The 27,681-nt window shown below is 33.7% G+C and overlaps 1 protein-coding gene across 1 annotated transcript; it reads right to left on the minus strand.

Annotated features, from left to right (window-relative positions):
• Positions 1 to 441: 441 nt before the first annotated feature.
• Positions 442 to 27,469, minus strand: LOC130453250 (liver carboxylesterase 1). Its single transcript, XM_056792879.1, has 12 exons — positions 27,421 to 27,469; positions 20,839 to 21,086; positions 18,383 to 18,536; positions 17,902 to 17,966; positions 17,593 to 17,842; positions 13,419 to 13,591; positions 13,141 to 13,363; positions 10,132 to 10,401; positions 9,908 to 10,069; positions 6,107 to 6,826; positions 2,450 to 2,503; positions 442 to 583 (listed from the first exon to the last, which is right to left on the minus strand). The coding sequence occupies exons 2-11, from the start codon at positions 21,082 to 21,084 to the stop codon at positions 2,451 to 2,453; spliced, it is 2,316 nt and encodes a 771-aa protein (XP_056648857.1). The 5' UTR covers positions 21,085 to 21,086; positions 27,421 to 27,469; the 3' UTR covers positions 442 to 583; position 2,450.
• Positions 27,470 to 27,681: the final 212 nt, after the last annotated feature.

The following is a 27,681-nucleotide window of genomic DNA, read 5'->3' on the forward strand; positions in this document are numbered from 1 at the left end:
ATTTGGTTAACGAGGATATTGCTGAATTTTACAGCTCTAAGCATATCACTAAGAACAAATTCAAGAAGTTATGCTATTACAAAGCACAATACCAGTTCTTAGCTTCAATTATCATGATTCGAGGATTCATATATCAGAGAAAATTCCAGTCTTTAAATAATATATCACTTGTAGTGATAGATCATTCATATTAACATCATTTGTGTCTTCCTGGCATCTTCTTCAGTAGGGCCTATATGTGGAGGAGATGACAGAATAGAAGTTTGAAGTTTTTGATTCCAATATATTGTTTTTTTTTTCAGTTTTCATATTTCAAATGTTGTTAATTATTTGTTTGATTTAATCATTTATTTATTTCTTACCCACTTATCTCACTCCAATAAACCAAGTGGATCCTGACCATATAAAAGGTTTAAAAAAATGTGATTGTCATAAAAAATATTCGAAAATTGTAAAACGGCATTTATTTATTACATTTTATTGAGGTATTTTAAGACTTATACAGATTTTATAAACATTTCATAATCTCGATTCTTCTAACTTGAAAACATTCACCTTTTGTATCACAATCAGGAATCCAAAACTAGAAGCAAGAATAAACTTATTTAATTAAAATGATGATAATCCTATGAAAGTGCGATTATATATTTTGAGACGCCACTAAAGGATAAAGCTGCATGAAAAAAACTGTCGATAACTACATAAGAACAGAAACCCTGAAGTGTAAACTACTTTATCCTCGTCAATATGAATATCAAGTAGACACATCTGTGCAGACTGTGTTGGTACAATTCACAAATGAAATTCAGAACTTTCTGACGTTGTGTGTGCATTATTGGACGGAGAAGGCTCCCTTGACAATATTTCACATGAAGCTATTAGAAAAACATTAGATGCTAGAGGAATAGATGTGACAACTTCATTATTCGTTGATGCCTCGACTACTAGCCACTTGAAAAGCAGAAATGAAAGTATACACTCTGGGACATAGTTCAAAAAGGATTCAAGTACACAACAAAATGAGTCGAAAGTGGGATTAAATGTCACCTTTACTAGGAAGAAAAAACTTTTTCTGAAGCCCATGAAACTAGATGGACAATCAATTAAGTGAAAACAGGGAAAATACTCACTTAAGATAATAAACCCTTCTGAAACAAACATGAAAAGGAGTAAAACCATGAACGCCAAGATGCTGTGCAGAAACTGTTCAGAGCAGAATTGAGTTTGTCCTGCAGCAGAGCCAGCCAGAAATGTCCAGCGGCTGCACTAGAAGTGATTCTGAATCTTCTCTCTCTCATTATATTATTGGAAAGTGTGACAGAAAAAACTTTACTCCGAATGTTCGAAGAAAGAATCACCAGAGATAAACTGAAAGCTTCTTAAAAAAACATCTAATCTGGCACTTGCTTCAAGTTGAAATACTGGAGAGGATGTAATGAACACACCATACTAGGAAAGAACAGAAATGGTAGAAGGACTGATTTGAAAATAACTGGAAATTTTAAATGAACCAGGGAAAAAGAAGTTATCGTCAATTGGGTTTCGAGACACATTGTAGAGGAGAGAAATGAAATAGCAGACAGTTTTGATTAATACCTAATTACTTCATGGCATTTTGGCTGGAATCTGAAATACGCTGCTTAAACAAGCTACAAAAACTCAATGCATGCATACAGTGTTGAAGCTAAAGTAGCATCCGTGGCAATAGCTGCCAGTTAGTGTGATTAATGCCTGTTAATTGGTTATAGTATATTATATAACGCAATTGTTACTGTTTTACACCAGTACCTAAGACCAAAAAATTCTACAAAAAAACGTATTTTTTAAATAAGAAAGTTAATTAAACAATATCACACATGTATTAGAAAGTATTTCAACATATGGTTGAGAAGTATATAAATCAAGACAGAAATAAAGACTTGGAGAATAAATTTTCACTCAACTACTTTACACATTTCCCAGTAATAGTAATAACACCTATTTATCACGTTTAAATTATCTTTTACACTAGTATGTATTTGAGCACAAATCTCAACAAACTTACAATTTTTATTGTAAACACTAATATAACCACAAAAAATCATATTATCTACTTCTTCAGTCTTCTTAAATTTGGCCTTTTGCGTTTCGGCACCCAGCCAGATTCATATTGTATTCGCGTATTCCCTCTATCGTTCGAGACCATATATAACATAAGAAAAAGAAGCATTTCAATACATGTATATTTTGTTATTTTTTAGTACATGTGTGAAATAAGTTACATTTTTAGGTAAAAATTACTGTGTAATCTATCAATTTCATAGGTGGTCGTAGGAAAAATAATTTTGTTAGTTGATGAATGACTAATTATAGATATGATATATGAAATAAGAATTGATTATGTTGTTTAATCTAGGTAGCAGATTCCTATCTATGAATCAGACATATTGAATATATTGTAGTAACTTACTTTATAAAATTCCAAATGGACTCTTCTTGGGACCGAATGGGTTGAGCACCGATCCTAAAAAGTTGTTTGATTAGATAAACTCCCATTTTGGAAACATACGTTTGCATTAATTTGAAAAATCATATCTATATCGTAATGTTTATATTTAACTGGGGCTGAAATAAAAAGCGTAGTTTACCTGAATAGAAAAAATGCAAATAAGGAAAAAAAAGTAACTTTTCAATGACGGAAAATTTTCTATATATCAACAAAACATCCTTCTAAATCTACATATTTAGTCCAGGGATTCAACATTTCATTTGCTAGTGATGGTGCCAGCGTATTGTTAGGGAAAACATCAGGCGTTGCTGAGAGGCCTAGTAAAATGTATCCAGGCATTATTGTCTGGCATTGCATGAATAACAGGCTTGAGCTAGCATTAAGTGATGCAATCGTTGAAGCTGGAGTCGTAAATCATTTTCAGATTTTTATGGATAAAATCTACTCCATTTATAGTAAATCACCAAAAAATCAGCGTGAACTAGCTGCATGTGCCTCAAAGCTAGAACAAGAAATATAGAAAATAGGAAAGATTCTGGGAACTAGATGGGTAGCAAGTTCTTTCCGAGTTTTTTCTTCAGTGCGGTATGGATGCTCTGCTATATACAACCATTTTGAAAAGGCTAAAGAAGACGCAGACAGAACTTCAACAGAAAGAGTTATGGTATCTCCAAGCAGTTTTCGTCATCTCAGTTCCTACTAAATCTTGCCGTTATGTACGATATTTTGGCAGAACTTTCAATGCAGTCAGAATTTTTGCAAAATCGAGAAACTACTGTTGTTGATGCGAATAAGTTAATCAAAGGAAGTATACAATTTTTTGAACTCCTCAAAAACCTGGAACCAAGTATCTTGAAGCTTATGTTGCTGAAAAAGAGGGCCATTTTAACAATGTTTCCCTCATAAACAACCAAAAGATTAAGGTCATCAACCATAGCCAACTTATAACCAGTGTAATAAACAATCTTAACAGAAGAATGTTTTCTACCAAATCCAGTCATGAATCGACATCAGCGTCAGCGGATGGTACCTCAGCCGGTAAGGTAGAATATGACTCACTATCGTCAGACTTAAAAAGTTCTGGAAACTGATCAGTGGCCGGCTGAAAAATCGGTACGGTTTGGTGAGGAAGAAATTGAAAATCTCTGTAAAAGGTTCGAGCTCAACAAAACAAAAATTATAAACTCCTTTAGAGATTATACTGAGGATAGCTCAAGAGTACCCAAGGACCTTACACCTTTATTAAACTGTACGAAATTGATACCATGTAGTTCATCAGAAAGTGAACGAGGGTTCAGACTGATGAATCAAATAATCACTGATTTGAGGTCAAGAATTTTGGCAAAACACGTTTCGAGCCTTATGTTTATAAAACATGGGCCAAATATCAAAGACTAGAAAGTTGAACCTTATGTCAAAACTAGGATGAGAAGGCACCGTAGCGCAGACGACACGAGAACACGCCAGGCGAAACCATTACTGGACGAGGAAAACCCATATGTTAAGATTTTATAAATGTTCTTTGTATGATTCAAATTAATAAACTATGCTTTTTACTATCAGTTCTATTTTTTTCATTTTTGTCTTAATGCAATATGAATTTAAAATGTATTTTACAGAGCAGTGATAAATACAAAGTACAATGGCTTCCTACGACTTAGTAACACAAAAGAATTTTCAGTTATGAATTGCGGTATTATTTGAATACGGGCTACTTTATACAAAGCTCATTGTTGTCTCAAAAGAGCAGTATTAAATATAATATGTAATGAATTTATTATTAAAGTAAGTAAGGTTCAAAGAAGGTAGACTAAATATGCGCGAACTAGCTTTTGTAGCCGGCGCGGCGCTAACGTTGCAGCGCAGCCGCCACGACTCACCGTGGCACCGGGCGGCGGCATCAAAGTCAGTTTCAGCGTTCCGGCACTGCTAAATTTGCCATGACACCACTGCTCTATGGCTAATACAACAACTAGAAACTGAATACAACGATACTGCGGAAACTCAGTACGTTCCATTAACTACTTCAATGTCGACCTCGATTAATACTTCAAAACGTGTTGAAGAGAAACGATGGGAAGTTTCTTGTTTAAATAAAACTGTTTATTACACTTTTGTTTAGAAAAAGACAAAAAAATACCCTTTTGCATACGACTGAACCAATTGTGGAAGCATTTTTTACAGTCCGATTGAGGTATATTCAAAATATGTGATTTGAACGCATCAACCGCTTCCTCAGGTCTAGAAAAACGTTGACTTCGCAATTTATTTTTGATCTGCGGGACTGTACGGTGGATGACCCGTCGATTCGATGTTTTGACTGTTCTAAAACGTTTTTGTTCGAGCTGATGTGTGAGAGCTCGTATTGTCTTAGTGGAGATTGATTTGTCTTCTGCGATTGGTTTTCCTGATTTTTCGATAAAATTTGGCAAACAAATTTTGGTGTACCATTGACCGTTCTACGTTGGATCGGTGGTGACATGTCATTTGCTTCGAAGTTTTTTGTGTGCGAACAGCTTTTGTTGGATGTATTGAATTTATGCAAATGGATCTAACGCCCAAGTGTGCCTCAACCTCACAGTTTGTCACATGACGATATTGCCATATCAGTTTACGCACCACATCGATGTTTTCTGGCATAACAGTCGATTTTGGACGACCTTTACGAAACTACACCTGTAGTAAAGTGCGACTACGATTGAATTCGAATAACTAGCAAAACACGGTGGCTCGAGATGGTGCTTCATCACTGCTGTTAGTTTAATCCACGTCGAAAGACATAGAAAATAATCGCACGAAATGTTTCAAGTATCTGTAAACAACTCGAATAGCACTCGTATGACAACACGTTCTGAGTACGTTCCAGATTAAAAATGTCAAGTTTTGTATACACATCAGTGTTGCCATATCTCAAAACTTGTGTAGCAACTCTAAATCCGTTTTGTGCACATAAAAATAAAACAGACGTAGAAAAAGTATAGTAAAGAACACGTGAGAAAATGACATATTTCAAACTTCTGCGGAAGAAATATGTAATTTTTCTCTCTTGTACAATGGGAATTAAATATTAAAATTCTAAAAACCTTATCTATTCATATAAAATCATATGATATCAGAAACAACAAAACAATCATCGTAGCGAAAGAATTGTCAACTAACGAAAAGTCACTGTTGATAATTGATCAAATTAACAGCTGACCCGACCTATCCCTATCTCACACGATTTTGTTTTATATAGTTGGTAGCAATGTTTATATTATTTTTTAACTTAGTTGAATTGGCAGGGGACAAGCACACTATGATATGTTCAAGTGACAGTGATAGTGATACAAAAATTATGACAGGCAAACCTAATGAAAATAACAACAGTCACTCATCGGTCAAATAGAATACAATTTTAATGGATATCAGAATATTACTTTCTCATTTAGAAATGCGACATTAATAACCAAATGAAGATGAAAACTTGAGTTATAGATAACAATAGAAAATAAAGTGATCTAAAGAAAGTAAATCACGAATTTATCTTTAAAGATGTGTGCGTAAGTCTTAATACTAAAATGGTTCATTTGCCACAGACTATCTCTGTATTATTATATTGTTTCAAATATCACTAACCTGAAGCCTTCTGTTTATCAGCAGCTTTATTGTTTTTATCGAATCCTCCTAACAAACTTGGAATCGGCTTTGCCTTTTCTACATGATTTCCCATTATATTTGGTAAGCCAACTCCTTTTTGTTGATTGTTACCAAATATATTCCAGCCTCCATTTTGATTAGATGTTGGAGCAAGTTTATCCAATCCATTTTTCCATTTGTTACCGAGTTCTTTGAATAATTTATCGGGTGCCAGATTAGCAAGAGCTGGTTGATTGAAAATGTTTATGCCTTGATTACTTACGTTTTTCATCAAGTTCAAATGGTCAAACAACTTTTCAGGATTTAAATTCGATTGACTTTTTAAGCCGTTAAGAAAATTTTTCATGTTCTTGAACGAATTATCTAATGCACCTAAAAATTCGCAAGCACTACTTTGTAATCTGTCTGGCATATTACACCATAGACCAATTTCACAGAATTTAAAATTGTTCGATATAGTTAGTTTAGGTTTAATTTGGATAAAATTATTCTTTTTTGGATCGAACGGTTCTACTGGCTTATCGTTGTGTTTAGGAGCACCGTATCTTGCGAAATCTGCTATCATCTGCGTAAAAATTTCCCGCACTTTTTTGTCATCTTCGGTTAGTTCATGATCATGTTCCAATGGATTACCCTCTACGTCATACGCGTCAAATAGGTAAGCTAAATCATCCCCATGAGACACAGTATCATTTAATTCTAAAAAAATATTGAATTATCATTATGACGAATATTTATAATGGGGGTTTCATGATACTTATTGGGCCAAACTTACAGTAATAAATAAAAGAACAGCTCAAACAGTTCAGGAGCTTATAAGTCTTCAAAGAGAGCATTATTTGTCAGTCACACATCAAGTTTATACCCAAATTTTCCCCAAATGCCTTCAGTTGTTTCAATTCAGTTCCTCAGCTCCAGAATGACAGCTGGTCGCGAGATACATAAAAATGATCCTTTATAAAGTCCCAAAGGTAGAAATAACAAGACGTCAGATCTGATGAACGTTCTTTCAACTGAGTTATCAAAGTAAGAAGTATCATTTTAAGTTGCTTCGCCAATAAAAAAAGGCTCATCGACTTTTCGGCGAGATGTGGTACAAAAAAAATTAATCTGAGATTGGAGAAAAACCTCGTTACATTTCTACTATTTCATAGCGATTGTTGAACCCCAGATCAACATATCATGAGTGTTACAAGTTCATTAATGCGGAAGTTTGTTCTTCACTGAAGACAACATATACGATATCTTCATAATCATGCAACATCATTTCAACACTTAATAGGCACGTTACACAGTAATTAGAGATTCGGTATTGGCAAACGCTTTCTGTTCACCAGTCGCCATCTTTGCTATTACCAGTGCGTAGCAGATGGCGGCGCACGTTTCGCGTGCACGTACTTGTAACATCAATATGAAAGAAAATGTTTCCCTATTTTAGGAGTTTGACGCAATGGAGGAGGAATATCTGCGAAGAGACGATACTATATGACCCGGTATGTCATCCTTTGTAGCCACTACAGCCTTCCGCAGCCTTGATTGCAGACCAAACATCTTCACAGTTTTTCTTGTTTAGCGTGCGAGTGATTGATGAAGAATACCGTTCTTGATAGAAAAAATCACTGCAGAAGATTTCCATCTACCTCCATTCTATCCCGATTTTCTGGAATACCACTGGAAACGGAATACCTTCTATTTGGAATACCGTTGTCACGAGTGAAATAACGGTAGAATTTGACACAGTGAAAAACAGCTACTGTACCAGTGCTAAAACGGCACAAGGGTAAGAGAGGACAAACATCTGGACGTGGTGCTCTATGTTCCCCTACAAGGCTCTCAGTCTTGTCTCCACCTATGTTACTCTTGGTAGCTGGGTCGTTTTCCCTTAAAACAAAAGTACGTCTCGACTGGAGTGGAATTCAGGAGGGTGAATATAACAGTAAAAACTATATTGTAACAATAAAAAAATACATAAAATAACGCATGAGTCTAAGTAAAATAAAACAGTGTACAACTAAAAAAATATAGAACCAAAATTAACAAAATCATGCTTATATGGACCGAGTCGAAATTTTGAGTTCTTCCTTTGGATACCAGATCGCACCTCCCTACATACTATATAACGAAATGAAATGATTTCCGCACTAAGTAACAAGTTTTATGTTGAGTGAAAAATTCGTATTGGGCACAGATTGTAAAGTAATGAACAATTCTTTATATTTCCGACTTATTATCTGAATTATCTTCTCAACTTTTCCAAATAAAGTACATGTGGACACAATCTGAGTTTTCCGGTCATAAGTAATCACCTAATGAACACAAATGACGGAAACCGTTCAAACAAAACTAAATCAGCCTAGCTTGAAAATTAAAAAGATTTTCGACTTACATAAAATTTTTCCTGAGCTCTAGGCACTATATGTTCGTGCTTCGTCCGAAAAAAAACTTTCACTGCTGTCGAGGCCTTCGCTTACCTCGCTGCAAAATCCAGCAAACATTCACGTAAAGCAACTTCGCTCTAGTCTTCGAAGCGCCTCTATTTCAGATTGCCAAAGAACTCCCACCAGCTATGGAGCGACTTTATTTGAGGACGCGGAGCCGACTCCTGAGCCGTTCAAAAATTTTCCTTACTATTGAACCATTTTGCTGTGTCACCTAAGTCTAGTGACGTGAAAATAGGTCGTTTTGGCAATAACCATAGCATCGCTTGTGTTGTTAATCGACAGGTGGACCAAGTATTCACCTGTCTTGGATATGAAAATAGCAAACTCTGCACAAGCAAATTCTATGGTAACAATTATTGAATTATATTATTGTGACTTCTCTTTTTTTCAAATTAATCTCGTATAGGTCCTTATTCATTATACTTGTATGTATCTGCATTGATGAATGGCGTTAGCCTAGAGAATTCGATTTTGTCCGAAAATATCCATTTAATGATGTTACCATAAACGATAAGTATACGCACTTACAATATTCGAGTCAACCCACAGGAGGCACCCCCGACGCGATAAATCCGCATCTCATAAGCAAATGCCGATTTTTACATCGTGGACAGCTGTAAAGAAGACGAAGGACCACTCGGATTGATTATTTTTTTGACGTTGAAGATGGAAAGGAATTACCAGAGGCAGCAAAAAGACACACACATGAACACACATCACCACGACCAGGCAACACAAGGGTGTATAGCCTAACAGGCTTAACAAAAAGAAAATACCTTCCAAAAAAAGTGTGTGATGTGTGAAAACCTGTCGCTGATTGGTAATGGTAGTAACAAAAAACAAATCCATTCACAGAAATTTGGAAAGATAAGTTCGGAAGATACAAAATGCGGTAATCTATCCATTGAGTTAGTCAACTCTTCTTCTTATTTAATTTTAAGATCTCATGATCTGTTAGTTTTGAAAGTTCCTCTGTATCTGTTCCTGGGAGGTGGACTGTCAGCTGTCCATCCATCTTTTAGGTGGTCGTCCGGGTTCTCTTTTCCCTTCAAGTACAATACGTGGCAGTCTACTCTCTTCTTCTTCAATGTCTTGAACCCTACATTGTTCCCTGATGTCAGTGTTCCTGATTCGATCTACTCTTGTTTTCTTATACAAGTCTTATAGATCCTAACCTTGCTATAGTTTCGCTCTTAATTTATCGTTATTATTACTGTAAGAATGCTAATAATTTTTGCGTTTATGCAGTTAATTCAAACCATAATAAAGGAAAAAAGGAAGGAGAGAAGTTTTTCCATGTATTTTTGTCTAGTGTTGGAAATCGATATAAAGTTGTTACCTTCAAAATGAGTAATATTTCCTATTAAAGGTGATCCTTTCAGGAAAACGTTTCCTTTTCTATTTTTTCCTACATGTTCAAAACTATATAAGTAAGTTGGTGCACCGCTAGTGGACCATTTATCAACTGTCAAAAAAGCCGGTGCGTGAAACAAGGCATCATCTGAAAAATAAAAATGTTTATTCAATTATACATCTCATAATATTAGATAATTAGATTCTTACTTGCTGCTTGTGCTACTTTTTCAATAGCCTCAAAAATATTTCCGGTTTTTAATTTCATGTAATTAGTGAAATTCGGCGGTATTAATTTTCCTACTAAGCTTTCCAAGTTCTCAAGACCCTTTTTGAAATCCTGTTCCAGCTTCTTTTTAGCTGCTTTTATTTCGAGTTGCCAGCTTTGAGGAATCGTCTCCCTCAAACTTTGTACAAAATTAGTTTCCAAGAAATTGGGTATTGTCTGTATTTTCTTCTCGACATCCTTTCTTAAAGGACCTGTAATTTAATTATAGTATACAATATATTCAGAGAGAGAACACTAAATATTGAAAGGTTAATTTCAAATAAATTATTATTTGGAAGAATTTAAGCTAATAGTTGCTTTACTGTTAATTTTAACACTTATTCATTGTGTAAAATTCCTTTTTCGTTTGATATAATTTTTCTTTAACAAAAAAATAACTCAATAACAACATAGAACACTTATTATGAAGGTAAAACTAATATCTTTGAGATACTAAAATAAGAAAAAAATGGAAACTACAGATTTTTTGTTAGAGACTTCTGAGCGCGAGCGTGCAACTTGAGTCGAATTTTTTGCTAACGTGTATATTTTCCAAACTTTCAAATAACTGTCTATTCATATAAATCTAACTTCAAAACATCTGTTTTTAGAAGCAAAATATATTGCTCGAGTGTTTTGATAGAAAACTGATTTAAATAACCTTAGTATAATCTATGCATATTTTGAAAAAACGAATTCTATGAAAAATTGATCATCACCTACTCTATAAAAATCCAGCTTCATTGGTTACAACCTGAACTAACATAACTTTCGATTGGAGAAGTTTCAATTTCAGAAATAAAAAAACAATTGAATAGTAGCTAGAATCAACACACTCAATATTCATGTAAAGTATCATTTTAAATGTATTTTGAGTCACATGTATTCAGTGATTTATACAAAATTTCACAATTTTCGACTGAATAGTGTAAATCATTTTCAATATTGTTATTTATACATAATATTACATTATACTTTGATTATTTATTCAATCATCGATGACGAATATATATTGAAAAGAGTACACTTTGGTGTTAAATCACCCCAATTCCAGAAAAAATATTATACAGAGTGTCCCAAAGTACGACTGCCAACGCTCTAGTAGAAATTCGTTGTGCCAAATTATGTCTATCGAAATAGGGAGCTTTTGATCGCAAACGCATCCTTTCCAAGATATAGGGTGTTAAAGTTTTAAAAATAATACGATTTTTTGTCTAAAAATTTCAAATAGTGTGATCGGTTGTTATTGAAATTTCTTAACTATTATCAGGTTAATAAACTACTTAATCTGACATGAATAGATTATTTCTAGCTTTTTCCAGAGGCGTGCAGCTGGGGTCAAGGACTCTTCTTCCATCCCTAAATCGTCTGCCACTGGATAAAATGTTATGTTTTTTCAATTTTTAAATTCTATCATCATTCATTATTAAAAAAGTAATAACATTTGACTACGCTGAACACAACCGTTTTCGAGAAAAACATCATTTTGTGACCGCTCTCATGTTTATTTAGAAATATACAAAACAGTTTCTTTCTAATCAACTTCGATAGGTTAATAGTTACAAAATGATATTTGTTTGTTAAACTACACGTTTTCTTCGAAAAAAAAATGTTTCCTCAAAAATTAAACGGAGAAATTTATTTGACATTCTTAAGGGACATATTACCAGACCTTCTGGAAGCAGTTCCTTTTTAAATCCGACAAAATATTTCAGTATGATGAAGCTCCTGTACATTTTTCAGCAAATACGACTCCATTTAAATGCCAGTTATGGACAGAACTGGATAGATCGAGGTGGGCCAATTGTTTGGCCAGCTAGATCTCCGGCTCTTACTCCCCTTGATTTTTTCTGAAGTCTCTCGTCCGGTAGAAAATAAGGAAGATCTTGTTGGTCATATACAAGGAGCAATAGAAGAAATTTCCAATACGCTTAATGTTTTCCGCAACGTGCGCTTATCAATGCATTTAAATGACATTAGTGATAATTAAGAGTTTCTTAAAAACTTCATTAACTTTTCGATTTAAGTTGATTTGGAAGAAACTGTTTTGTATTTTTCTAAATAATCATAAGAGTGGTTACAAAATTTTTATCGAAAACGGTTGATTTTAGCGTAGTCAAATAATATTACTCTTTTATTAATGAAGGATAGTTGAATTTAGGGATGGAAAAATGGTCCTACACCCCTGGAAAAAACTAGAATTCATCTATTCATGTTAGAACACGTAGTTTAACAAAAAGATAATTCGTCAAAAAGTTTCAATAGCAATCGATTACACCATTTGAAATTAATCGACAAAAAATCGTTTTATTTTTAAAACACCCTGTATCTTGGAAAAATGCGTTTGCGGATAAAAGCTCCTATCCGGATAGGTATAATTTAACCCAAGAAATTTCCCCTAGGGCGTGGCAGTCGAATTTGTTTTTTGCTTCATTTGTCAGTTCCTCACTCCACTGATCTCAAATTTCTAACCTCGTCCAACAATTTTTTCTTCCTCTTCTTTTTCCCCTCCTTATTCACCATGTTATGCTCGTTTTACCCATTTATCTTCTGTCATTCTACTTATATGTCCTAACCATCTCCCTGTCTGTACATTAATTATACTTGGATGCATATACAACTTTCTGTTTATTATGCTCCTGTACACTTCATCTTCTTCAATTCCATCAGTTATTCTCAGGTTTTTAAGCTCTTATATTTCTAATTTATTTTGCTTTGTTGTTCATTATCCTGGTTCTGGTATCTGACGATCTTATTATTGCTCGGTACATCATTATTTCATCGTGATATATCTTTCAAATTGCACATTTTTGATACCACTCTTTTTGACTTATTGTCTTTTACTATTATTGTTTCTGTCCCCACATTTGTAACAGTGTCTCCCCAATATTCAATTTGTTCTACTCTTTTTATTCTACATATTAAAAAAAAAGATAGAGAAAAAGAAATACCTTTAACAGCTCTTTTAGTTTCGTCCCTGCACATTCCGGTCAATAAGGGTATTTTTGACTGTTTGCCTTCATCCATTTCGTATAATGCATCTTTTTGAACTAATCCTGGCAACGACCTACCATCGTTAACACCTTCCGTCACAGGAGCACTATTCAACCCTCCCGATAATCCACCCATGAATCCTTTATTTTGTAGTTTCGTAAATTCCACAGTAGAATCTCCCTGGAAATGAATATTCAAAAGGATTATTCTTCACACATCGTTTTTTTAAATTTACCCTAATTATATGTTCTGCAGGTAGCGACTGCAAACATTTCACCATTGTTAGTGGATCCATTATAGGACAGCCATTTTGTTCAGCAATATCCAGCGCAGTATGTTCAGGAGTTTCATCTTTAGCCCAATGAGATACTGCTGTTCCAGACATAGCAATAACTCCAGCAGTTATACCTACAAATATGAAGTAAATTCACATATTTATACATTAATAATGATGCATACACAAATGAAAACCTCATAGAATTACTCCCTTATCTGTTCATAATAACAAAACACGCTATTTGGCGTTTACGAGGTAATAGAATCCATTTATCGAAGTTCCTTGATTCGATTCGGCTTTTTGATATGAATTATACGGATTAGCAGTTCGTCTTGATTGTAGAAATGTATCGAATTTCATAGAAAAAGACTTTTTCTAGAGCTACCTAACCTAAAATAAAGTAAACCTTACCTCACCTAACCAGAAAATAAATTCGTTCCTCTATCCACTTATAACATCAAAGAAAGTTGCCAATTTGAACGTAAATAAAAGTTTAATAAATAAAAACGTGAACAACAATTATTTTCGAATTTTTTCTTTTTGTATGCTTTTGATCTCTCCACTAAGCACCTATGCCTAAAAACAGAAACCCCCAAGACCACCAATCCAATTGTTGGTCAAAGCGGAAATACCAATTTCCGAAATCTGGGTCATGAATGGATTTTACTACCTCGAAATAATAAATTATTATTTTTATCCTAACCTGGGCATATATGGCGTGTATAGTCACGTTCCCAAGGTATTTAGAGGATATTATCAGTATCAGGGCTTTCGTAAACATACACAGCGCGGCAAAATTATTGACAATCAATATTATGTGCAGCATGATTAGAGAAGATCAGCATTTGACTTACAGACAAATAGAGGCGTCTCTTAGGATATTGCAGATTTAGCTTGAACTTGAAAAAAAAAACGTCGCATCATATCGAGCTCCAATAAAGCATGTATTCACCGGATTTATCGCTTAATGACTTTTTTACTTCCCCATTATCAATCAAAAGATGCGTGGGCAGCGATTTTCACCATCTCAAGAAGTTGTTGAAGATTTTCAAAACTATGTTTCTACGATATTAGCTTGAGAGTGGAGAAAATTTTTCCCGAATAGGTTTGAACGCGTAATAAAGCACTTTTAAGCACTTTAAACACTTTAGAAGCAACCCTTATATTACTTCATAAGACATCACTTAAAAAGTCGTGTGACTAACTAAGAAAAACACATTTTATGTTGCCAAAAAATCGATTTTACTCATCAATCTCTTCCAAAACCAATACAATCATTCCAACGCTTTTCTATCTTCTCGATGCCTTGCTTGTAGAAGGATTTATCTTTTGCCTCAAATAGGATTCAGTTTTATTTGAGCTGAATTTCTTACCGGCATGCTCAGCGAATAACCAGGAGACCGGAGACTGGAGACCAGATCTGTATTATATGGTGGATTTGGAAGCAATTCGAAGTGTACTTCGTTCAATTTAACCATCGTTGCCATCGACATGTGAATCGGTGCATTGTCTTGGTGGGCTTTTCGTCAATATATGAGGCTGTATTTACATGATTTCTGCGTTCAAACGATCCAACTTTATGTAGTATTCGCCATTGATTGTCTCTCCCTTTTGGAGATAATCGATGAACAATATTCTATACGCATCCCAAAATATTGAAGCCATAACCTTCCCAGCTGACTGTTGTGGCTATGGACGCTTCGGACGTAGTTAAACAGCAGCAGTTTATTCAGATGATGATCGTTTTGATTCTTGAGTAAAGTGATGGGTTCATCTTTTATCCCATTGTCACGTATCGACGCAACAAATCTGATGTATTACGTGCTTTGAATCATCAACACGTTGTTGTTTATGATCGACAGTGAGTAAACGCGAAACTCACGTTGAAAAAAGCTTCTCATGGTCAAATGTTTAAGCAAGGAAAATGGAGTTTTATTGCATTCTTCGAATGGAGGTCAATAACAAATTAATTTCTTCAGAAACTCGATTGTTATAATAAATAAATCAGAAGTGATCACAGCAACAATACGCAAACAAAAGAATATTCAAAATATTTGTAAGAAAACATAACAAACCGTATGGAAAATTAGATTTCATATTCATCACACTCCAAACTATTTATTGTGAAAACGTACTGCGTCGTAAATAAACAAAGAGAGAATAATTAAAAAAATTGAAGCAATTGTAGTCTTCATAAAATCTGAGACTAGTTTTAAAAAATTACGACATGTTTAAATTGAGGCATTGCTCTATTCCTTGCATAATTTTTTATCAATGTTACACACTGAAATTTTAAGGTTAGGTCACTCCTGGGGATAGTTTAATTGCCTTCTACTTACCATTACTTAATGTCCTTTGGACACACAGAGAGAAATGCTTTGTTGTCAAAAAATTGTTACAATTTGTAAACAAAAGCTTGTAGAAACTAAAAAACACACGACTAAATGAAGATACAAATAAAATTATAAGCATTTTTATATTTTAATTCAAATTTCACGCTCTAGGAAGGGAATTTTGAGAGGTTAGGCTGGTAACACTGATCGAGACTTGGTTCAGACACATGTAAACACGATAAAAAAGATCATTTTTAAAAAGTTTTGGTAATTATACACTTTCACGGTCACTTGGTTTTTTGGCTCTAGAAAATCGAAAAATGGATGGATTTTAATGATCTTGGTCTCAAAATGTTCCATTTTACGGCGGATTTATAAAAAAACTAGTAGAAATAGCTGGAATGAAAATTTCTCATAGTTATACTGTTTTAAATCGTAAAAAAAACGGTTTTGCAAAATAATCCTTTACAATAGAATTATCTCGTTATCAGATAAAGTTCTTATATTTTTTTTGTATTCTGCATAAATTAATAAACAATTTAAAAAAAATTCAAAAAGAATGATTTTTTCAGTTTTTATAGCTTAAAATGAAATCGATGAAAAACAAACAATTTTCGTGAATAGTTTCGTACTATATTCTATATTCTATATAATCCGCCGTAAAATGGAACATTTTGAGACCAAGATCATTAAAATCCATCCATTTTTCGATTTTCTAGAGCCAACCTAACCTAACCTAACCAAAAAACCAGGTGACCGCGACCTGGTTTTTTGGTTAGGTTAGGTTGGCTCTAGAAAATCGAAAAATGTGTATAATTACCATAATTTTTTGTAAAGGATTATTTTGCAAAACCGTTTTTTTACGATTTAAAACAGTAAAACTATGAGAAATTTTTATTCCAGTTATTTCTACTAATTTTTTTTATAAATCCGCCGTAAAATGGAACATTTTGAGACCAAGATCATTAAAATCCATCCATTTTTCGATTTTCTAGAGCCAAAAAACCAGGTGATCGTGAAAGTGTATAATTACTAAAGTTTTTTTTGAATTTATTCTGGCCATCCAAGAAAGAAGTTTACAAAATAAAATTTCAATATACAGAAGAAAACCACAATGAGTAACAACATTATAGGTAATAGTAATAGGTAATAATTAGTAAGTCGTGCATAGCGAAAATTAATAAAATATTAAGCTCTAAACGTGGAGTAGGTAGATAAATATCGTGCTCTGTTGGTAAGGTATGACTTAAATCATGCGAGAGGTATTCCCCTGAAATAGTAGTACTGCAATTTGTTAATTAAAATATTATGATTAACACAATCGAAAGCCTTAGAAAAATCACAAAAAGTTGTTACAGTGGAGTGATGGCTGTTTAGGCTAAAGTAGACATTATTTGTGAGGGACAATATAGCAGCTTATTTTATACAAAGAGTTTTATCTTATATTAATTTAGGTACGACGCCTCTGATATAGAGTAACCATCTCGGTTAATTGTTCTTGACGTAAGAATCCTCCATTACTACTTTATGTTCCAAGGACTATCTCATACAGTGTACCGAAATTGGTATTTTTATATTGAAGGATTCCAAAAAAATTAATTTTTCGCGAAATTTTGGACTTAGAGGTAAATAGCTCACAATCGTCATATTTTGGGCGTGTTGGTTCTTACGTGGGACAACCTTTATATTATATCCCATAGTCAGAAGCCGGCTTATGAAAGTGCGGACAATGCCATCCTCTTGCATTATCGCAATTTTCTCAATCTTTTATGTAATTAAAATTATTATTAGAATTTTACCTTTGGCAACATTCGATAAAGCAAACATTAATGCGCTACTAGCACCAGTACCATGTCCCATTACGTTTATCTTATATGGATTTCCACCAAAAAATCCTATATAATTTCTGACCCATTGTACAGCTAACACCATATCCCACAGTGCTACATTTCCAGGAAGATGTTTCGTACCGGAACTCAGGAAACCCAAAGAACCCAAGCGATATTGAATAGTAACAACCACTAATCGTTTTCCTACCAAATGTTGCACCTATAATTGAATTAAAGGTAGGTGAAAGTTGATCTATTAAGTTAATGTAAATAACTCACCCCATACTGTGAAGCTGAACCGTATCTAAAACCTCCTCCATGAATCCAAACAATAACAGGAAGACCTAAAATTTAAAATAATTGCAATTTTACTTGTAATGGTGCAGTAATCTGTATAAACGTCACATTCACAAATCCTGCAACAGGACAATTTTTATAAACTACAAACTACACTAGTCCTAGGATAATAACTTGGATGCTAAAAATTGGAAGTTGATTGCTTGCAAATACAAAGTTAATCCTCAAAGTGTCCTCCGTACGACATACCTATAAAAAGATCACCCCCTATTTTTGGGTTTGAACTTGATAAACATACTCTTCACCTAAAAATTTTTTTTGCTAAAAAACTAAAAGAATATATAGAAATATATAAATGCCTCACATTAAACTGTGTTTTGAGCCTCACTGTAAATTAGATACCAATCATCGACTATCAGTATCATGAGATTTGTATATTAGAACTGAATTTAAGATTACTTACCTTCAGTTCCTGTTGGAAGTTCTGGAGTAAATACGTTCAAAGCTAGACAGTCCTCACTACCAATAATTTGATTTGTACCAGGAAGAGGCTGGATACAAGGCGGCGCGAATGCCGTAGCATTTACTAATCCATCCAATAATTTTTCACGTGGTCTCTAAACGGAAATGAAAAAAGGTATCATATACCATACAAAATAATAAGTAATCGATGAATAGCTTCGATGAATTAGTCCAATCATTGTTCTTATTGCGAAGGTATATCATAGACAGCAATAATATGTGTCCGTTAAAAGGGAGCAAATTAAGGTGGTGCTGTAGTAGTAAATGGAAAGATATTAAAAACAGCACCAGAAATTATTATGGTAGTGAGGTAAATTCTTCTTTGAAGGTCATAACTATTTTAACAAAATTTAACAAATCCAATCATATACAAATCCATTAGAAAATTGTACATAAAATATATAATTAGTAGAAATAAGATGGAGAGATTCCTTTTATTTATCCAGTCAATATCCTATATATTACCATATTGGTTTAGTTGGTAGAAAGAATCATGTAATTAGTTCCCAGTTTAGATTCCCTGTGATAATTTCATAATAAAATCTTATTTTTAGGTATTAAATCGATTCATTCAGAGATAATACAGACTAAAAACTGCTCTGGCACGAACATGTGATGAGATGTAGCAGATGGCCGAAGAAAGTATTGATGTATTAACTGCAGAATAGAAGAAGACGAGGAAGACCCACAGGGATTTGGAAGGAAGTTATTGAACAAAGCATGAAAGACAAAGTTATCCAGGAAAACGAGTGGATAGATGAAAAAGGAAGCTGTAGGTCTCCCTGCTATATATATGTCGATGGTATTTGAGGTTTTTTAAATAAAATTATTTCTACTATTCACCTCTGAAATAATGTTCTTCCGTTCAAAAGAGAAAACAACTAATTTCCGGTCTAATACCTCGACGAATATTGAATTACATCTCCTCTGAAGAGCATGATATTCATCGACCTTTTTGTCAATACTTACATTTGCAAGTAGAGGCTTATAACCACTGACTAGTTTCGACGTTATTACGTCTCATCAGAGTGGTATAACAAACTTTCGTTCGGCTAGAGACCCGAACTGAAGACAACGTCAAAACGCATCGCTATTTGGTTCATGTAGTTAAACATTTCCTATAATGGATAGCGCCATATAGCGCATATATTCTTTCATACTTTTTTGCTTTTTTTACATGCTATATTAATTTAAAACTTCTGAAATATTGAAAACAATAATACTACAACAACACTCACAAGTGCACTAACAAGCGTTTTTGTAACCAAGTTATCGTCTTGATCGACCGAAAGTTAGCGATGTGCACCTCAAATTTTATTCTAATTTTCCAATATTCCTGGATTGATATACAAGATGTAAATAAATATAATTGAGTTTCGAAATATTGTGTCTTAAATCTTTCTTGCTCAAGTTGAGAAAAAGTAAATATTCTTCGTAAAGATTATTTGTACTGAATGAATTGCTTTTATTCACTAAAAAGTCTATTTATCTAACTCGTATGATACTTTTTTTAATCAATTTTCAAAAACCTTCGCATTCATGTTACGATTGTAATTGCTAACCTCAAAAATTAAGAAGCCGTCATCAATACAACCGTTTTCTGATCTTGTGGAAAATCCTTAGATGGAAGGACTCTTTAAGTTGTAATGTCCTTCTACCAATAATTTATTTACAGTATAGTCTGCGTTAATCCAAATCTAATCTAAATAATAAATCTTTCAGTTGCCATTTCGTTGATTTGTAGTTTCATACAGATATTTAGACCGCCAAGATGCGATATATTTACTTTCTTTAAAAAAACTACCCCCTTCTTGTCTTCAAATATAAAAAATTATAATATTAGCATATGTTAGCTTTTAAAGGGTTCAATTAAATTCCTTTACCAACAAGTTCAAGCTATTTGGTAAACATCGATGTTAATTTTAAACAGAATGTTGTATAGCCTTGATATCTTGCGTGTTTATGATCCTCCTTTTTAATTTTTTTTAGGAAATTCTAATAGTTCCGAATAGAAATCTCGTTTAGGAAAATCTGTTGTCTAATTAGGGCTCATATAAAGGAAAAACCAAAAGTAAATTTCATACTCTCGGTTTTTTGTTGTCTTGGATTCTTCTCAGTCTTCATTGGAACTGGAAATATTCAAAATTGATTGCTTTTCCGAAACAGAAAAATGACCTTTATTTCAAAAACCCTAAGGCACACCCCAATGTACAAAAGTAATATAAGCTTATAAACCAAGTAATTTCAATGTTTTCAGTGTTTTTTCCAATTCCCAGCCCTTAATCTGACAATACACTACTAAGTGATGTTCTGTTCCAACGGATCTTCAAGTTCTTTCGTAAGAGTAGAGAGTATAGACATATCATTACTTTAATGAATTCATATTATTTTACTCACCAAAAATCGATGTTTTCCCGTTGGCGCATACGCATACTTGATACCTTTAAATATGTAATGAGGAAAATCTACTGTTCCTTGTATTCTAGCTGTTCTACCAGCAAAATTTGCAAAAACTGTAGGATCATCAGCTAATGGTTTCGGTGCTGGTGCACCCCCTACGATTCTTCTTACTCTTGAACCCCTCTCATCGCATAAAGATACATCACAGAAATAAAGTAGGGGTAGGAATACAAACAAAATCATTTCTAAAAATAAGTGGAACAGTAATAAATAATTGAAATTGTATGGAATACATTAGACTAATATGAACTTCGAATTGCTCAAGATTGTAACCATAGGGAGGTAAAAGTTATAGAAGCCGTCGAAAAATTGGTAGCAGCACCAAGGTTCACGCCAACCTTGGGAAATGCTTCAAGACGTTGCATCGAGAAAGTTTAGGTTTGAGAAAAACTTCACCGCAATAATAAACTGTAAAAGCAAGTGGGATCAATACACCATACAAGAAATGAACAGAAATGCCATTAAATGGTATACGGATGGATCAAACCAGCAGTAGGAACTGGAATAGAAATGTAGGGGCCCAAAACCAAACACTCTGAAAGCCTGGACAGCGCACCAAGCATTGGTGGTAGAGAAGAACTATTGCAAACAGGAGATAATCATCCTGTCCAATAATCAAGCATCTATTAGAGCTCTAAGCTCCAATATCATAAAATCCAAAGTGGTTTAGGAATGCCTAGAAAATTTAATCGAGTTAAACAAGAAAAATAAAATTACCCTACAATGGATTCTAATACACACCGGAGCGAAGGGAAATTAAATAACTGATAAGCTCGCTAAAGCAGAGACAAGCAAATACTCTTCTGGGAAACTATAACCATAGTGGATCTGCTGAATGTATCAACCATTGTAAAAACAATCTACGAAGTTCTATCAGGGCACTGTCGCCTCAACAAACACCTGAAGACATTAGACTTAGCAGATAATGCGGTGTGCGGATTTTGTTGCACAGAAAACGAAACCTCTATCCACATTCTCTTAAAATGTGAATCACTAAATACACTAAAACTGTCAGCGCTTTGAGTAGAAGACGGAGATCTATGGCAATTAAAGCCATATACGAGACCCAAATCTAGATATACAAACATACAGGGTTCACGTCTTGCTATTGCAGAGACGTTGCGGGTAGCCATATATTGTAGTTAGAAAAGTTATAAAATCATGACTGGCGACTTACTCAATTCAAAAAAAAAAGATTCTGAGGAAGTCATACATTTGCCTCTCAAAGAAAACTGCAATACCTAGAAACTAAAAGAAGGAGTGCGGCCCAGATTTTTGTTTATAACTCAAAAATGGTGAAAGATCAAATCAATCATCAATAATATCCCTAAAAAAGAGGAAATGTCCTTAAAAAGTAAAAAACCTCAACTCCCAAAGGTGAAGGTCAATTTTTACACGCGACCATTTAACTAGCACGCCACTGGTAGGTAGAGTTGATTTTAAAAAATACTTTTCGAGTATTTATTTTATTTAATTTATTCTAATGTACTTTAATAATCGGAGGGTGTCATTAAAAAATGACTAAACCTGGGACATTTGTCAGGGTGAAATATAGAAAAAGTTCAGATTCGAGAAAAAATTTACTTTAATAGTAAGCTCAAGAAGTAAGTGAATCAAAACATACGAGAAATGAACAGAAATGCCATCAAATGGTGCACGACTGGCGCCAAAGCAGCAGACAGAACTAGAATAGGAGTGTACGGGTTCAGGACCAAGCACACCGCAAACCTGGGCAAAATACCAAGCATTTTCAACCGCAGAAATATATGCAATTGAAAAATTTGCCATATTCAATATAGAATTGAATTATTGCAAACAGAAAATCATCATCCTGTCCGATAGTGCCTAAGCTTCAATGTCATAAAATCCAAATTTGTTTGGAAATGTCTATACAAAATAAACGAGCTAAGCCAGAAAAATGAAGTTACTCTGCAATGGTTTCCGGGACAAACCGTAGTAGTGCGAAACGAAATAGCTACCATACTCGCTGAAGCAGAAACAGACAAAAATAACCTTTTTGTGGTATCAGCTACAGAGCAATAGAAAAAGCATTGGACTAGAAGGTAGATGGGGGTAAAATCAATTACTTGGATAACCTGCAGGGGTTGAGACAGGAAAAGACTCTCGTGGGAATTTATAACCACAGAAGATCTGTTGACTGTATAACCAACGTTCCTAGAGATTTCATAATCATAGGAGAATTCTACCAAATTGTGCACGGACGAGGAACGCTTTTTTTCAAAGTATCAAAATGGCATTTTTACTAATCAGTCCGTGAGAAGAAATAAATTAGACACTGTGGCAAAAGATGTAGCGAAAATTTTGCAATAACCGAATATGGAATTATATAAAGGCCACTGTTTCCGGAGGTTACCGGCGACTATTTCAGTTAATGCAGTAGCAGATCTTTTCATTCTAAAACGCCATGGAGGTTGAAAATATGGCAATGTTGCTGAAACCTATTCATATCGATTTCCCTATGACTAACACCGCCACTAGAACCTGGATACAATGGAAACTTAGTGCGTTTCACTATCAAGTCCAAGTCAATTAGCAATCAAGTGTCGGAGTGGAATTACTTTTCAAAATTGTTCAAATATAACTTCCAATTACAGTTTCCAAAAATGAATTGATGTAATATGTATTATACATTTTAAATTTGAATCCGTTTTGAACATATAGAAACAAGGTATTCGTAGAAAAAGAATAGTTAATGACACATTTCATATTTCTGCATTTTCTCCGTTGTATAAGATACGATTTTTGCTAGAAAAAAAATTCCTAAATATGTACAATTGAAGTTGCTGATCGATGTACAGGACAAATCCCAGGCAACTTGTAGAGCTTTAGTTTTCAATCGCAATATTAGTAAACAGTTAATAACAAATTACAAAATAAGATCATGAATGGCATCCATAAATTTAATTCTAGAAAATGTCCCATAAAGCTTAAGATTTGGCCGTAACTACTAAACACAGAATCATGCTAAATATTTTTAGACATCAATTTTAGTGGCGCAAAATATTCAGAAATGGGCGGTGCCAACCCTTATTGTTCGTAATTATTTAAATAGAATATTTCCAAATCATTGGATTGAAAGGAGCTTCATTGAATAGCCGACCTTGTCACCAGAACATACTTAAGAAGATTTAATTTTGTATATTCAAAAGTATACACTAATCAATTTAATAATGTATACGATTCAAAAGATAAAAATTACAACAAAGGTTGGTTTATTGTCAAGAAATGGGAGTGTCTCAATTTGAGTACGCCATTTAAGCATTTTTTTAATAACAATTTTTGTTTCTGTTATTAAAAATTCAAAATCTTAATTATTTTTAAAACTTTATAGGCCTTATCTCAAAAACTATAAGCTATTAGGCAATAGTGATACATTTTATCGTTTTTAGGTTTAACGTGTTCAAATTTGACTTAACAAATAAATATTCTCATTAAAAAAAAGATTGGATAACCTCATCACGACGTATTCATGACGTCAACATAGCTATGGTTTTTCGGACGAAAAGGAAAACTGTATTAGCACTTTAATATGTCTGAGCGTTGTTTCCCTATATGTTCCTAACGAAAAAAATTCAGGTTTCTAACCTAACTATTACCAGGAAAATTTTGGAATATAAAGTAAAATAAAATTAAACAAAACAACCTTCATTAAGCTTTTATTATTTGTTGAACTGTTAAGAATAAACTAACTCTAATAAGGAATATAGCACTTTATAATTTAATAATTATATGTTTTAACACTAAAACTTTACACCTTAACTATTGATTCTTTAACATCTTCTTTTTTCTCTTGGTATCACAATATAACACGCTTTTATTTATAAGATTGAAACTATGATAAAAACGGAAAGATTCAATGATTAAGGTGTAAAGTTTTAGTGTTAAAAATATTTAATTATGAACTTATGAAGTGTTATATTTCTTATTAGAGTTAGTTCATTTTTTTACTTAGTTCTAGTTCACTTTTAAGTTAATTATATAACATATATATATTAACAAATAATAAAAACTTGTTTTTAAAAAAGGTTTTTTCTTTCATTTTGTTTTGAAGTTTTTAGTATTTTTTTTTTCGTAATATACTATTTTTTCTAATCGTTGCAGCTTGTGGACATCGCTTTCATCAGCAGTCTTCTCCTGTCGTTTCAATTTCGCCTACTCTAATCGTCGTTTTTTTGGTGTAGTAGTTTCTTCTGTATTCATGTTTTTCCAAAGGTCCATCCCCCCGGAGGTCCATTGTAGACGGATAAAGGCTTCAGTACAACAGGATTCACCCCGGTACCCTGTGGTGCTACCGATATCAATCAGCGATACCATTCAGCACTCGGTACGTGCTCACCTTGGCATTGGGTCATTCATCTAATCAATCAGACATAATCCACATTCATAACAAAGAGAACGAACTTTTTTTCCCAAATTTGTTGTAGTTGCATATTCACGTCAACCAAGATACTCGTCAATACGAATCGAATGAACCAAACTCGATGGGGTGGCGTCCCAATTACGGACTTCCTATTGCCATCTTCTCCATCATCACATCCTGGTTACCGTCTAGTAACAAAATACTCGTCAAGAGGAATCAAATACGCCCAAACTCGATGATGGGGTTGCGTCGTTTATTTAATTACGGAGTTCCTATGGCCATCTTCCCCATCATAAGATCCTGGTTACCATCTAATAACAAAATACACGTCAAGACGAATCAAATAAGCCCAAACTCAATACGGTTACGTCGTTTATTTATTTAAGGTGTTCTTATTTCTATCTTCCCCATCATAAGACCCTGGTTACCATCTAATAACAAAATACACGTCAAGACGAATCAAATAAGCCCAAACTCAATACGGTTACGTCGTTTATTTATTTACGGAGTTCTTATTTCTATCTTCCCCATCATAAGACCCTGGTTACCATCTAGGAATAAAATACATGTCAAGACGAATCAAATAAGCCCAAACTCAATACGGTTACGTCGTTTATTTATTTACGGAGTTCTTATTTCTATCTTCCCCATCATAAGACCCTGGTTACCATCTAATAACAAAATACACGTCAAGACGAATCAAATAAGCCCAAACTCAATACGGTTACGTCGTTTATTTATTTACGGAGTTCTTATTTCTATCTTCCCCATCATAAGACCCTGGTTACCATCTAGGAATAAAATACATGTCAAGACGAATCAAATAAGCCCAAACTCAATACGGTTACGTCGTTTATTTATTTACGGAGTTCTTATTTCTATCTTCCCCATCATAAGACCCTGGTTACCATCTAATAACAAAATACACGTCAAGACGAATCAAATAAGCCCAAACTCAATACGGTTACGTCGTTTATTTATTTACGGAGTTCTTATTTCTATCTTCCCCATCATAAGACCCTGGTTACCATCTAGGAATAAAATACATGTCAAGACGAATCAAATAAGCCCAAACTCAATACGGTTACGTCGTTTATTTATTTACGGAGTTCTTATTTCTATCTTCCCCATCATAAGACCCTGGTTACCATCTAATAACAAAATACACGTCAAGACGAATCAAATAAGCCCAAACTCAATACGGTTACGTCGTTTATTTATTTACGGAGTTCTTATTTCTATCTTCCCCATCATAAGACCCTGGTTACCATCTAGGAATAAAATACATGTCAAGACGAATCAAATAAGCCCAAACTCAATACGGTTACGTCGTTTATTTATTTACGGAGTTCTTATTTCTATCTTCCCCATCATAAGACCCTGGTTACCATCTAGGAATAAAATACATGTCAAGACGAATCAAATAAGCCCAAACTCAATACGGTTACGTCGTTTATTTATTTACGGAGTTCTTATTTCTATCTTCCCCATCATAAGACCCTGGTTACCATCTAATAACAAAATACACGTCAAGACGAATCAAATAAGCCCAAACTCAATACGGTTACGTCGTTTATTTATTTACGGAGTTCTTATTTCTATCTTCGCCATTACCACAGACTCTAGATACCATTTAGTAACAGAGTACTCGTCAAAAGGAATCAAATGAGCTCAAACTAGATTGGTTTGCGTCGTTTTTAATTACGAAGTTTCTATTCCCATCTTCCCCATCATCAGATCAGCTCTATATTATAATATATTGCATTCTCATCCGATTTTTACATGCAAAATTTTAGCTCAAGCGGAGTCCGGGAACTGGATCAAATTTAACTTACAAGATTTGATTACACACAGCGGAACAGGAGAAAGAATAATTTGGTTTTGAAATTCTATAATATTGGATATAAAGTTAAAACGATATTTGCATGAACTTTTAATGTAGGAATATATGCAAAGTCCATAAATTCAAGTGAAAATAATTGATTACAATGTTTCACTTAATTAGACATTTTAATTATTATTGAACCAGGTTAAAATTGTATAAAAATAGCAATAACTTGAATATTCCATGGATTTTTTCAGATAGCTAATACAAAATGAGTGGAAGGATCTTTATTAAAATAAAAAATTGTACTTACCGCCTCTACAGTAGACCAAAAAATGAATTATGTGAACAAAAAAAAACTTGATAATAAGTAGACAGGAAGGACTACAGTTTCATAATTATCTATTTTTCACCCACACTGTTTCCATAATAGATGAGATAAATAGTCGTCAAAAAGTTACTTTTCTAAATTTACTAGTTATCTATCTATCAATATGTTATAATTCTAGAAAAGGCTTCAACACTAAAAAAACAAAATATGTAGAACTATTAATAAAATAATTAACAGAAATAG

This window comes from Diorhabda sublineata, chromosome 2 (genome assembly GCF_026230105.1).
Source record: "Diorhabda sublineata isolate icDioSubl1.1 chromosome 2, icDioSubl1.1, whole genome shotgun sequence".
NCBI classification, from domain to species: Eukaryota; Metazoa; Arthropoda; class Insecta; order Coleoptera; family Chrysomelidae; genus Diorhabda; species Diorhabda sublineata.